Raw genomic sequence first — 14,927 nt, 5'->3', positions numbered from 1 at the left:
TGACTTGCTGGGTGTCAGACGAAAACATTTGGACATTGACACCGCTATAACCGACCTGAGAGAGACAGCGAGGCATCACAGCCGTGATGAGACGGTGTGTGTTGCTGTTGTTGTGCTGAGTCTCACCTCGGTGGGCCAGCCTGCGCCGCTGGTCTGTGAAAGCTGCTGAAGCCAGCGGACAAAGCTCCAGACTAAGTCGCATTCCATATTTATAACTACTTGTAATTTGAAATTTTCAAACTGCTTTACTAGACAAAATTGACTGAACCTACAAATCCATTTTGCATATTTTTCTTTTCTTGCATGTTTTGTGAAAACAATTCACGTAAACGTTTCAGATTATTGTCAAGCATTCACATAAATATATGTAATAACCAAACAATATTCCCTTTTTGTATTTCAGTTTCCTGGATTTGGTATTTCATTGCCTTGACCTCGGATACCTGTGTGGTTACCACATTACTGAATTTTTGTTTGGCCAAGTTATTCAATGAATATTACCTCCATGAACACACCCAACGTCTATAAGCCAACATAGGATTAAACGTAAGCAATGTTTTATTTTTAAAATTTGGTGGCAAGAATCTACTGCATCACACCGTCAGAGTGTTTGTGCATACTAACAATCTGTTCTGCACAGTTTGTTCTGTTAGATGTTAAATCTTTAATAAACCTTTTGCAGATATGGATATTGTGGAACTGAATCCGAAATTTTTTGTTTGAGAACAACACGGTCTTTGATGACGACGCAACAGTAAGAGTTTTCTTTCTTTTTTCTGTGCGCACTGTTGTTTAATTATCTCTTTGTCTTTGCTTCTTTTAAATCACTATTTAAACTTTTACACTAGAGGCTACCATAACTGAAAAAAAAGCATTACTATTCTTCACAGTGTAGGCTACAACTCTGTGGATCTTGCATTTAAAAATAATAATAGAGAATAAAAAGATATTAAAGAAAAATGTAAGCCCTATGGCAGGATTTGAAATCCTGAAACAGTTATTTGTTTTTTATGTGGTTTTTATACAGATGCAGTGTTGATGTGATTATGATATTGTAGTTATAATGTTAACCGTTTAAGTATATTACCATTCACATTCTTCTTCAACAGATTTCCCAGTTATCAACCAGAGATGCTGCTGCAGAGTGGCTGCTCTGACTGCTTCATTGTAAAGAGGAAGGACAAGAACATTGATATGCTCATGCTCTTCAGTAAGGACAACACAGGGATACAATAAGAACATATGAATGATATTTGCCATGATGGGGATAAACTAACATTTCTTAACATGAGACTAATACGTCAGGAAGACATTTGTAACGGTAACTACGTGGTGAAGTGAAACAAAAGTAAGAAACACGCTTTGAGGTTTTAGGAACTGCGATGCTTTTAGCTAAATGCTAACACATGCTAACAAGCTGTCATGTCATCTCAGGTTAGCGTCTTCACACTAACATTCACTAAGTAGCACTACACACATGTACAGCTGAGGCTGATGGGAGGTCATTATTTTTGCAGTAAACCACAAAATAAAGGACGAGTTGAAATTTGACCCAATGATGGTGCTCCAGGAAGCGTAAAGAGATCATCAAAGTTCTTACAATTCATCTTGATGAATGTTTGCACAAAACTGCATGCCAATCCGTCTTATAGCCATTCTAGTGGCACGGCTAAAAATATCACTAACTATCACTTAATTATTTCTGTATTTTGTTTTGAACTACCTATCTCTAACAGGCCTTTAATAGTATGCACTGTAGTGTGTGAGAATGCAGTGGTGTGGGTTAAACTGGTGTACACTAGATAATCTAAGACAGAATATCATCACAAGGCTTTCATCTGAAATGTGTCATCTCCTCACAGGTAGGAGGCAGAACGTCCCCGCTGCTGAGCTAATGAGTTTGAGAAACAGGCAGAGTGCCTCGGCTGGGCCAAACCAGAGGTCCTAAACTCAGATCATGGTGAACTTAAAAGGATTAATGTCTTTACAATCAATATATGCAACACAAGGGGACTGGTTAAACAGGAAATACAGCTGGCAGGAAGTTTCTCTCACTAGTTTCCCATTGCCAACATATTCCACGAGCTGCAGAGGAAGTCTGCTATTAACCCCCCACCCTTCCTGCCAGCTGCTATTTCCCTGTTTAACCAGTCCCCTCTGTGTTGCATATATTGATTGTAAAGACATTTAATCCTTTTTTTAAGTCTCACCATGATCTGAGTTTAGGACCTCTGGTTTGGCCCAGCCGAGGCACTCTGCCTGTTTCTCAAACTCATTCAGCTCAGCAGCGGAGACGTTCTGCCTCCTACCTGTTGAGGAGATGACACATTTCAGATGAAAGCCTTGTGATGATATTCTGTCTTAGATTATCTAGTGTACACCAGTTTAACCCACACCACTGCATTCTCACACACTACAGTGCATACTATTAAAGGCCTGTTAGAGATAGGTAGTTCAAAACAAAATACAGAAATAATTAAGTGATAGTTAGTGATATTTTTAGCCGTGCCACTAGAATGGCTATAAGACGGATTGGCATGCAGTTTTGTGCAAACATTCATCAAGATGAATTGTAAGAACTTTGATGATCTCTTTACGCTTCCTGGAGCACCATCATTGGGTCAAAATTTCAACTCGTCCTTTATTTTGTGGTTTACCTGCAAAACTAATGACCTTCCCATCAGCCTCAGCTGTACATTGTGTGTAGTGCTACTTAGTGAATGTTAGTGTGATAGCACGCTAACCTGAGATGACATGACAGCTTGTTAGCATGTGTTAGCATTTAGCTAAAAGCATCGCAGTTCCTAAAACCTCAAAGCTGTGTTTCTTTATTCAGCTTTTAAATGTGACGCAGAGTCATGAGAATATTGGTGCCCACCGATCCTATGGTGCTGAACTGCAGAAGAAAGATCCAACAGGTCTAAAAATACATTCGAAGATGATGAACTACTGAATGCCTTGATGTGCTGACAGTGACACATGCAAAACAAAAATCTACCAAGCACGATGCAGACAAGTCACTGTAGGCAATGAAACGGAGGAAAGATAGGACTGAAATAGACTGTCATCACCAGGAATTACATGTAGAACAGACGTTATTTTACCCATTCAATTTCAAATTGTGATCCAGCCCCCAAAGCCTCAAGCAACCATTTTCTTGTAGGCTTTATTGGTATAATCTTATTGTTTAAACAATAAGTCAATTAGTCTGCCAATTCTTTTCTTGATAATCAATCAGGAATTCGAAAAATGACCATCGTATTTCCCAGAACCATGTTACGGGATCTTAAATGTTTGTTTGTCCAATCAGTGGTCCCAAACCAAACGATAATCAGTTTACCATCACAGAAGGACTATAAAACACGGCTAATATTTACATTTTGGTGTCTGGAGCCAGGACATTTTTGCCATTTGTGCTAAAACAAATTGTGTCTTCGGTTGGAACGCAGGCACCATAAAAATCTTAAGTGTAAAGCTTGCAAGTCAGGCGGCGTGTCACAGAACGAGCGTGGTTGTCCAGTCACTGGAGCTGTGGACCTGTGATGGTTGTGTCATCTGAGTTGCGTGGTAGAGGAGAAATGCTCTACTCTTCCCGCTGAGGCTTTCCCCTGTCTCCCCCCCCCACCCCACCCCACCCCCCTTCGTCCCATATGTTGTAATCACTGAGGTCTGCCCTGCAGCCTGCTGCCTGTGAGGAGGTTTTGTCACTTTCTATCAATTGGTTCCAACCCCCAACCACACACCACCACACATTCACACACATGTATTACACACCTCCCCATTGCAGACACAGTTACATAACGGCACGAGGATTTCGGGCTAAGAGAGTTTACTCCCCCTCTTGTGCTGTTACTTTTTCTCTCCCTACTATTCCATCCGTCTCACACTCACACACACACATACACTTCTTCTGACTAGCCATGTTGCTTAACACGCACTCGGTGTCTTTCACACACACACACACACACAACACACACCCACAACACATACACATAGAGCGGTGTAATTTGCGGGATCCTGATCCCCTCTCATATATTAGTTTTTTTCTGCCACATGATTCTGACTGAAGGAATATGCGTTAGATGCTGGTGTCTTGATTAGGACACGCCTGCCCTGTTGTCTTAGCAGAGAAAAAACTTGTCTGGGGCACGCAGAGCAATTAATTTCTCATCACATCCAACCTCCAATTCCCATTTGCTGTAAAGGTTTTGTGCAAGAAGCAGTGTTAATTCACCTTTCTATGTTGTATATTAACTATTTTACTGTCAAAGCCTCTGACGAAAAAAAATAGAAGGATAACTTAGGCACCCTCAAACACACACACACACCACACACCCCAACAAACACACACACACAGCATCAGTTGTGTATGTCTCCACCATAAAAACTTTAAATTGGCGCCCTGCTGTCTGGTCAATGTAACCACATTCTCTTTACAGTGTCCCCCCCCCCCCTTACAGAAGCCTCAATCATTTCATTCCACTTAAACAGAAAATTAGATAGGGACTGGGCATACATAGGTAATGTGTGTATGAGTTGTATGATCTGCACTGTAGGATGGCCCCTTTGACAAGAAAAAGGAACAACGGGGTGAATGATGGAAAGAGGCCTGGCATTTAATAGCTCGCTAGTTACAAATCAATGTCTTCTGAGGTAGAAAATGCCGCACCATTTAATGGCATTACCAGCAGGAGGGGAACAGATGGCCAAGAAGACAAAGAAGGTAAGTGGAGAGTGTAACGAGTTTGCTGGGTCCAAAGAAAAGTATATAATGTGAAAGTTGGAAAAAATGTCTTATTTTCACAGTGTATTTTTCTGGCAGTTTATATTAATAATAAACCAAGGTATGGTGGAAATGATAGTGTTCAGCTAACAGGTGTTAAGGGACAATTAAGCAATATTCCACCTTACCTCTATCCAAGTGGTTGGGATATGGTGTGAAAAGGCCTAGTTCTTTCCGTTGTTCTGTGTTCTGGATTCCGCCCGCCGCAGACACACAGGACACCAGTGCGTATTTCCTGTTGCTGGAATTCGATGGTTTAGATGATGGCAGAGACAGATACATTTACGGGATGACATACTCCCATTATTTCAGAAGTTTTTTAACGCTGATTAAGAGAGGGGCTGTCCTGTCACTCTCCCCTGTCAGAGCCAGAACCAGAGACGGTACAACAGCATCGACAAGCAACTGGCAGATATGTCGGGAAATTAATGTTCAGGCTTGATACAAGTGACATCATTACCTTTATCAGCGGTGGAAAGTAACTATGCTGTACACATCATAAAGTATTTTCATCTTCCCCTACTTTATACCTCTCTCCACCACTGCACTGAAAACGTTTAACTGGTCTGGAATAGAGCTGGGCCATATTTCGATATATATCGATACCGTGATATGAGAATAGATTTCAACTTAGATTTGGATAATCGTAATATCATAATATGGCATAAGTTACAGTAAAGTGATGTAATTTTCTGAACTGCAGACTGTTGTATTATTGCCTTTACCCACTTAGTCATATGTCCAATTACTATATCAACATTATTATCAAAAAATCTCATTGTGTAAATATTTGTGAAAGCACCGTTATTCTACACTACAATAGAGTTGCGGTATCGATAGTATCGAGAGTATAGTGATATATAATATATATATATTATATATATAGTTTTTTTGTGAATTGATTTTCTCCATCGCCCAGCCCTAGTCTAGACTTAACACCAATAAAACAAGGATCTTGAACAGAGTTTGCATTTCCCTTTTCATTCAAAGTTTACGTTATTTTTGCACCCCCTCAATATCAAAAGATACAGAGAATTTAGTTTTATCCAACAAACCTCACATCTCAAACCTAATTTCTTTTGTGTGAACAAACGGCCAACACAACAAATGCAATGTTTAGTATCACATTTCTCATTCATGACAAGAAAAGCTGTGATTACCAATGCTTTCGGGGGTGATAAATAATCCATAAAATCCTAATGAGGTCCCACGCTCTCCAGGAGTGACTATAAACAGCACCCCACTAAAGTAATAGGAGTCATCCACAATAGCCCTTTTGACTCAATATCTGTGTTCACCATCGGACTGCACCTCTATATCAAGAGGGTCAGCTATTATTTGCATGGCATTCATTATAGCACATGCATGGGCAGAAATGCCTGAATAAACACACAAACAATCCTCCATCTGGTCAGCCAACAGCCCATTATCATGGGAGCACAATCACTGGCAACCACTGCTTGGGATTAGACCTTCAGTCGAATTGAGTGAATATAATATAATGTGCTTAAAATAGTCCTCAAAAAATGCATTTTTTATCTGACTGAGTAGCCTTTGCTGAAAACGCAGTGGTCCGTGTGTTTGTTTAGGCAATTTATATAAAAAAAAAAAAAAGTCTATAGTATATTATATATATATATATATGGCCCGTTTTTTTGTGGAAAACAACTGGGCTGGGTGCTGAGAGCTACAGGTTGTGAAAGCAGAAAATACTGGATGGACTTTTGTTGAAATAGAAAAAAATATATTTTTATTTTTCAGCTGGCAATATATATCTATATATACAGTATATATATAACACACACTGTATATTGCCAGCATTATCCTTAATAATCTGAACCTGTCTGCTCAGCTCTGGTGGAGAAATAGCAGTATATAGACAATAGCAAACCAAACAACAAACCACATGTACTACACTGTTTAAATTAGAGTGAAAGGAAGTGCACGGGAACTTGCACACTCCTACTATGCTATCAATTATTCCTTGAAACTAGATAGATTCCTAGATAGTTCTGTATAGATTTCAAATAGAAATTCACCTACACCTATGTAGCGGCAAAGACCAAAACACAAGATAATTGAGATCAAAAGCAGTTTGCTGCTGTCATGAGGGTTATTAGGTTGTGCTGTTGTTGTGATTATGGGTGTTGTTGTCGCTGCGCTCCCATGCTGTGTCATTGTCTTCTGGATTGTATTTGCTTACAAGGAAACCGAACATCCTGACAGTGACACGGATTATACCTCAGCCACATCGGCCTCTCTGCTTATGTACCGAAACATTGGGGACAAATTGGTTTGCAGTTATTAACATCAAATGTCTGTGTGTATTAGATCAAGCCCATCTGCTACAATAGTTACTGTTGACACATTCATAAAACTAAACCACAAGTACTGTACATACCCAACACATTCTCTTACACAAACTAGAACCTGTTCGGCGATCACAGCTTGGCTGGAAACCAGGAGTTCTAATAAGTGACCAGCCAATTCACACCAAATAGTTCAGACATATGGAGTCTGCTCACTCATGGAAACTGCATTTATTTTGGGCTGCTATAGAGAGCAAGCAAGGATTGCAGCAGCTTACAATCTTATCTTAAAGCTGCTCTAACCATATTTGTAAATTTAAAAATGGATCAAATCATCAATGTGAAACCTACATAGTATTTGTCAAGGCAACATAACCTTTTTGCATCTTCCAGCAGGTTGTTTGAGTTACAGAGCGCCCAACTTTACTGTTTTGGTTGACTCCATCACTCTGATAAACCCACTGCATGCCAACTTCCCAAACCAAACGTCACACAAAAAAGTTTGTAGCATTTAGCAGCCAAAGAGCTAGCTATTTCCCGCAGAAGTAAGAGGAGACCAAACAGAGCATAAGGGAAAGTGAATAATGAACTCACACTCATCAGGTGGACCCACTTAAAATGAATGTAATGTGCTCTAAGAAACTGTTGCTTAGACTCACTACACACACACACTACAGTTTAGAAAGTTATTAATTTAAACATCCAAATGCACATTGTCCCTGTCAAAAAAAAAATGACAAGGTGGTGTTTACAGCTTGCTGTGCTGCATCCAAGTTGCAAAAAATAAAAGAATGTTTGAAATATGAGGGTTTTTTGAAGATTTGGTAGTTTTAAAACCTTCCTTGCCAAGTGCACATGAGAAATGCTGATCCCCTCTGCAGCCCATCCCACTGAGCCCGACTGATCGATGGAGATTATCTCTTTACACCACTGCAAGGTCAAGGGCAGAGAGTGCACTTCACAGCCAGACAAGAACTTCCTTCCTACTGCAACCCAACCCATCATCATCAACCACATTGGTGGCTGAGCCGAAAGAGCTCACACCTCCCTCGGATCGATGGAAACAGGATCCGGGTCTAAGCCAAGGGGGAAGAATTAGATATTGCTCTGCTACGCCAGCTGAAATAAGCACAAGACTCAATGGGCATTGTAGACCCTGCAGTTATTAGATGGCAGGAAAATGCAACAATGGCACAATTTGCATTGACACATTCACAGTCTTCAACACTCCATATATCAAACGATGGCACAAAGGATACTGCTTTATCATTATGCACTAGAACTGCGAGATTAGTCAAATTAAATCGTTCAGCCGGTCGCTAATAGTTTTTTAAGATAAAATGCCAAATATGTGGTTTCAGCTGATCAAATGTCAAGGTGTGGCGCACTGGTTGACACATGCCTTTGGGGGGAGATCAGGTTCGATTCACTGCAATACATCAACCAATGTGTCCTGAGCAAGACACTAACCCTAGTTGATCCAGAGGTGTGCGACCTCTGATATTTAGAGCAATTATAAGTCGCTTTGGATAAAAAGCGTCAGCTAAATGACATGAACACAAAGACCTCAGGGAGTGTCACGTGGTCAGAGATGTATAGTAATGAAGTAGAACTACTGAAAGGCGTTATCTGTACTACTGCTGGGTATTATTTGACTCGAATATCTCACATTACTAAAATGCGTACAGCGAAAGACGGTGCAAAACATTTCAGACCGCACTGCCAACCTGTATACATTTTAACATCAATGTACGCTGTAACGTGTTTTCACTCTGTTCATGTGCGCTGCAAGAGTTATGTTCTGTTTATGAATGCGTATTCAATGCAAATATAACGAGAATGTAGTTAATCTCAGTAATGATGGTATATTAGGTTATTGCTGCTGCCTCTGTTCCACTGTATGTCGTTGCGCAGATAACGGAGATCTGATTGAGTCTAGACTTTACGGCACCGTAGTTAAGTGAAAGTAGGTTAGGTGTAATTTATGCCCCTACCACGGCAGCATGTAATACCTTCTATTTACAGAAGGCATTTACATGTATGTCTGATTGTTCCTGTGTTAAATGTTATCATAGTAGAGCTAGAAAAGGAGGAGCTAGGATATGTTCATGTTGGGAGTTGTATTTTTGGATGTGTTTAAAAAGAAATTGTTAATCACACAAAAATATGACACCTTCAGTTTGGGAAGTTGTGATTTCACTAATGCCTTTAGCATTTTAATAAAAAAACAATTAGCAAGGACAGTAATAAAATATTGATAGTGAAACTAATTGTTGTTGGCAGCTAAAAACAGTAATCAGAAATGTCTATAGTCAAGCTAACTATAAAAGCCTCACACCCATGATGTACAAATCTGATGTTCAGCCATGGTTTGTCTTGTGTTTATTACAATGATCTCAAGACACAAAGAACAGGAAGCAGGAAAAATAGCACACCATCCCGCAAGCAATTAACTTCATATTGCTTGAGCTGAAGGGTTTGCACCTCAGTGCAAGACAATTGTGAAACAACTCTGGTGAAAATGTACTATGTTACTGGCAACGAGCAAAGTGGATGGATGCAGTCTCCACAAGTCTGCAGCTCAGCAAGAGCATAGCCTACTGTATGTGAGAGGAAGTCCCTCATAAACTTTCCCCCATCGCTAAGGGGAACATAAGGAGATGGTGAGGTGTGTTCCTACTCTCCCACACAGCCATCTTTTACGTCCAGGGGAATGATTTATATATGCCGGGGTATCAAGTGGAGAAATGCTGAAGAGACATTTCTATGTCAATTCACCTGCACTGGAGGAGATGGTGGCATGTTTTGAACCTCCAAGGCTTTCTGTAGCAATGAAGTAAAGCGCTGGACTGGTAATTAAAAGCCTTACTTCATCTCACAGGCTGATTTAATAGTGGACATTGTCAACACTGCTGAACCTTGGCGCAGCAGCAAAGATGTCAGTCAAGGGGATGACATCTAAAATATCAATGAGAAGGTCAAGTATTCCATCTAGTGTGTAGAAACTGAAGTAGTCATATAACTCGAGAAAAGACATATTGTGACTACATGTAACTGTTGGCATATTATAATGTGTATTATGTTGTTAATACAAGTGGTCAGAGTGAATAAAGGATTCGACTGGATGTCTACCTCTCCGTAGGGTAGGAGACATCAGACCATAGCACAGAAACCAAGGAGGAGCAACTCTAGAGCTGAAATAAAGGCCTTTATGGGAACCTAGGGAGCCTGGCCAATATCTGAAATGTCATAAATGTGGCAGCCTTCATATGTCATGCAGTGTGAAATGTATTTATTAATTTGAGATAAATCTTTACGCACATGACCGTCCCTGAATAATGCATGTTTTCTAAAAAACATTGGCAATCGTAACAGCTTTGATTCCTGGCCCGATGGTAATTTTTGCCACCATTTCTGCACTGCTGCATTCAATTCAGACAATGACTGACAGGCGTTGACTATTTCAATCAGGTTAGTTGGTAACACAGTGTTGCACAACAATGGCTCCGGTTCTCAGGGTTAGGGTTCCTCAAAGGGGTACATGGAGGAAATTACCAAAACCTACTGTACGGATTAAGGTTTGACCAGCGATGTTTTATTCACATGGATCAAATTCCTATTTATGGTGAGCACAGGAATTGGCCTGTAGCACTAACTGGGATACAAATCAATTATCAAAAAACAGCCAGATAACACACTCTGCAAGCTATCACCTAATAAATATTTTGCCAGTACAATAAACCAAAACCAAGCTACAAGGTTGAAACGTACTTGACATTGACATCTTTTCTTTTTTCATCCCCAGGGAAGCCAGTTGTTTTTTAAGCTAGATGTTTCAGGTGGATGTCAATGATATGTAGGCTGGAGGGTGAAGTATGACCAGCTGAACTTAAGATCGTTAATAAACCCTTTAAATCAGGCCACATAAAGTTAGGTCTGTCAGATGGGAGATGAAGAGCCCTGGCTAGTGTCTGACAACAGAGGGGTTTACTAAGGAAATTAACTGATGCCCTTCAGAGTGACCACTGATGACAGTGATGGAATGAACACATTAAAAGCAGCAACAGTGGGAGCAAACATATAAAAATAACAGACCATTGGAAGCAAAAATAGCCCATTTTTTGACAACATAGACATGAACATAAATGCAACTTTCAATAATTTGTGCAATGCAACTGTAGCATTGCATATATTTTATGGGGGGGGCTCTGTGTCTGCAGAGCCTCGTTATATTGGCCAGACCGTGCCTTATGTTGCCTACAATCAAGTCACACAGCATCGATCCATAGACAACGTGTAACCGACCAGGAGTCAAGCATCAGGACCGCTAGCATATAATAGCCTGACGTTACAGCTAAGTAACAGGGTGACTGAACCTGGTAAGTGTCTCCCTACCTTTCAGCACTACCACCACTCGGTACCGGCAGCATCCTTCACCTCCGCATCAATGCTGGTCGGGGGGTCGTCTCCCTCAAACAGTTGGTTCACCTCCCCTGGATGTCTGAGGGGCCGCGGTCGCCGTCGCTCTTGGAGACGATGAACCTGGCTCATGGTTGTCGCCAATGAGACAAGCGACGGGTCTTCTTGCCACGGTGCGGGTTAACGGACAAAGGCAGCGGGAAATGATTTCGCTTTAAACGTTATTGTAGTCCACCTCAACGTCTAGCAAGTTTACCTCCGACTACTACTAGCTACTGACCGGAGAGGACATTCGCTCTTTGTCGTGTAATTAGATGTGTAGGTTCATGCGACTGGACATTCATCAACCGGTGTCTGTTGGTTCTTGCTGCACCTGGGTCTAGAGCCGGAATAGTCTTCGTTTGCGGCGTTAAAGTAAAATGTTAACACTCATTTGTTTTACAAACATGCTTCTCACAGCCCATAACTTGAAAAAGCCTTGTGCTAAGTATTTGTATTTAGTGTTATTTTTAGATATTTAAATCATAGCAAGCAATGCAGCCCTGTATTCGAGTTGAGTTAGCGTTGCTAGGCAACCACGGTAAAGATCAAAATGTCAGTCAACTAGCAGCCGTGATTCTCTACTGGACAGTTAAAGTAGGCTAGCTGAAAGAAAAGTATACAAAAAATTATTTTTTTTTAAGTGGTTGCTGTTAGGGCTGGATTTTCAGGTTAAGTTATATATAAAAAAAAAAAAAGCAAAGCAAAAATCAAAAAAAAAAAAAAACCTCTAAAGTGGGGGGTTCAGCTTTTGATTGAATATTTTACTTTAAGAGCCAATTAGCGTTCAGGGCATTAATAGAAACCAATCTGGTTCAGCAGGTGCTAGCCTACCCTGGAAACACAGACAGTTTTTGACCACACATAGGCAGTAATAAAACAGGGGGGATGGTGGTTAACACCCCCCAATAATCAAAACCAGCCAGTGTAACCCACCCAAAAACATCTTGTATCTCCTTCACGTAAATTAAGACAACTGCACCATAACTTGATGCAGAAAAGGCAAACATTCAATTTTGCTCAAAAGTGGAGACCTCAACCCTATCCCCAATGTTGAAACCAATGTTATGCCTTGTACACACACACACACACACACACACACACACACAACACACACACACACACACACACACACACACACACAGAGTGCAGACTGCAATAACACTGTCTGCACGACGCTGGCCTTGCATTATCCCTACTCATTTCCTGGTTCTCCTTCTCCATAAACACAATTGTCCTCTAGAATTCCTCTAGAATCGGTACTCGCTCCAAAGCTCTAACAAACACCCCACGCACACACAATGCCAGTACTGGTATTTCTAAAGGGATCAACGCCACATCAATGCCAAGTATAAACTTCAGGACACTTATGCTCCACACAACCATACTGTATATCTCGCTTAAATCCTGACCAGGGTGCAGTGCAGATGTGTGATTCTGTTGCATTGCAAAAAACTTTAGACTTCAGTGGTTTTGTGTCATTCTTTTAAAAAGAAAAGATGAAATAAAAAGAACAAGGAAAATCTATTTATTATAAGTACACCTGTTTAGTCATTCATTATTAGTGATGTGATTTTGAATTGTCTAAAAGAGAGAATATATGTCTTTGCGTAGAAAGCGGCTGCAGATTACCACAAAAAAACTGAATTACAAAAAGGTTGTTTTGTGGCATTTGAGAGTCTTACCGTTAACAGTAGCCGATTCCCTTTAAACAATTTAACACCTTGAGTAGGGTAGCACCATTTAACAAAAAATATAATTATGTGAGTGATATTTATTAGGCTATAGCAGTGCCCTAGTCAGGGATCTTCAGTTTTTGAAGGCAGGACCCTTAACTGAAAAGGAACTGTGCAGGGACCCATATATATGTTATGTAAAATTAAGTTCAAAAATCAACAAGAATTTGGAGACCCCTTGACTGGAGACTCTGAGAAGATCTTGAAGATCACTAGCACATTCACCAGAGGTGGCCCACTGTTGCTGAGCCCACTCATAGCAGCCTTGTGGGATGTTTGAGCACTCTCTGACATACCTTGAAGGGGATTCATACTTGTTGCGCAGTCTTTGAAAAATCAAGGGTAATAATTCCGGATTATCAATGTCGACATCGTCCAGACAGTTTTCAAAATCTGTAAAGGAGCAAAAACAAAAATTGATAGGGTATTGTATTGCTGTGTTATTGTAGGGATGAAATTAAGGTGAAGTGAGAAGTATAAACATGTATCTACAGGATATTCCGGTGCCACCCATCCGTTGGATGTCCCTCGCTTTTTTTGTGTTAGCATTCTAAACTCTGGTTGATTTGGGAAACATCCTCCGAGCTAGAAACAACAATCTAATTAACATATTTTAATTCCAGAGCTCACCTCCCTAAGTGCATGTTCAACCTAAAAGTTCTTCCCAAGACTATTTTGCAGAGGTACCGTCGCTAGCCGCCCAAGACAACTGTGATTGGTTTAAAGAATGCCCAATAAATCAGAGCACGTTTTTCTACTTCCCAGAAGGTGTGGTACATAGCCAGACTTCCTCTGCAGCTCGTGGAAATATGTTGGCAATGGGAAACTAGTGAGAGAAACTTCCTGCCAGCTGTATTTCCTGTTTAACCAGTCCCCTTGTGTTGCATATATTGATTTAAAGACATTAATCCTTTTTTAAGTTCACCATGATCTGAGTTTAGGACCTCTGGTTTGGCCCAGCCGAGGCACTCTGCCTGTTTCTCAAACTCATTAGCTCAGCAGCGGGGACGTTCTGCCTCCTACCTGTGAGGAGATGACACATTTCAGATGAAAGCCTTGTGATGATATTCTGTCTTAGATATCTAGTGTACACCAGTTTAACCCACACCACTGCATTCTCACACACTACAGTGCATACTATTAAAGCCTGTTAGAGATAGTGTTATTCAAAACAAATACAGAAATAATTAAGTGATAGTTAGTGATATTTTTAGCCGTGCCAATGAATGGTATAAGACGGATTGGCAGCAGTTTTGTGCAAACATTCATCAAGATGAATTGTAAGAACTTTGATGATCTCTTTACGCTTCCTGGAGCACCATCATTGGGTCAAATTTCAACTCGTCCTTTATTTTGTGGTTTACCTGCAAAAATAATGACCTCCCATCAGCCTCAGCTGTACATGTGTGTAGTGCTATTAGTGAATGTTAGTGTGAAGCACGCTAACCTGAGATGACATGACAGCTTGTTAGCATGTGTTAGCATTTAGCTAAAAGCATCGCAGTTCCTAAAACCTCAAGCGTGTTTCTTACTTTTGTTTCACTTCACCACGTAGTTACCGTTACAAATGTCTTCCTGACGTATTAGTCTCATGTTAAGAAATGTTAGTTTATCCCATCATGGCAATATCATTCAATGTTG

General features: G+C 40.5%; 1 protein-coding gene and 1 long non-coding RNA gene across 4 annotated transcripts in view; one reads left to right on the top strand and one right to left on the bottom strand.

Moving 5' to 3' along the window:
* Nucleotides 1-14,927, bottom strand: part of LOC116688083 (uncharacterized) — a gene marked incomplete at its 5' end in the record, with an annotated part of 17,268 nt that overhangs the window by 1,197 nt on the left and 1,144 nt on the right. For all 3 annotated transcript variants that reach the window (XM_032513882.1, XM_032513884.1, XM_032513885.1), the window contains 1 exon segment: nt 2,211-2,309. In XM_032513882.1, coding sequence (XP_032369773.1) covers nt 2,211-2,309 — 99 coding nt within the window.
* Nucleotides 79-14,927, top strand: part of LOC116688084 (uncharacterized) — a 45,320-nt gene continuing 30,471 nt past the window's right edge. The window contains exons 1-5 of the long non-coding RNA XR_004331700.1: nt 79-195; nt 404-555; nt 683-754; nt 1,110-1,210; nt 1,863-1,960. This is a non-coding gene — a long non-coding RNA (uncharacterized LOC116688084). The remainder of the gene's footprint in view (nt 196-403; nt 556-682; nt 755-1,109; nt 1,211-1,862; nt 1,961-14,927) is intronic.

This window comes from Etheostoma spectabile, chromosome 4 (genome assembly GCF_008692095.1).
Source record: "Etheostoma spectabile isolate EspeVRDwgs_2016 chromosome 4, UIUC_Espe_1.0, whole genome shotgun sequence".
In the NCBI taxonomy this organism is placed as follows: Eukaryota; Metazoa; Chordata; class Actinopteri; order Perciformes; family Percidae; genus Etheostoma; species Etheostoma spectabile.
Note: the sequence above shows the minus strand (reverse complement) of the source record. Positions and strands in the feature narration are given on the sequence as shown.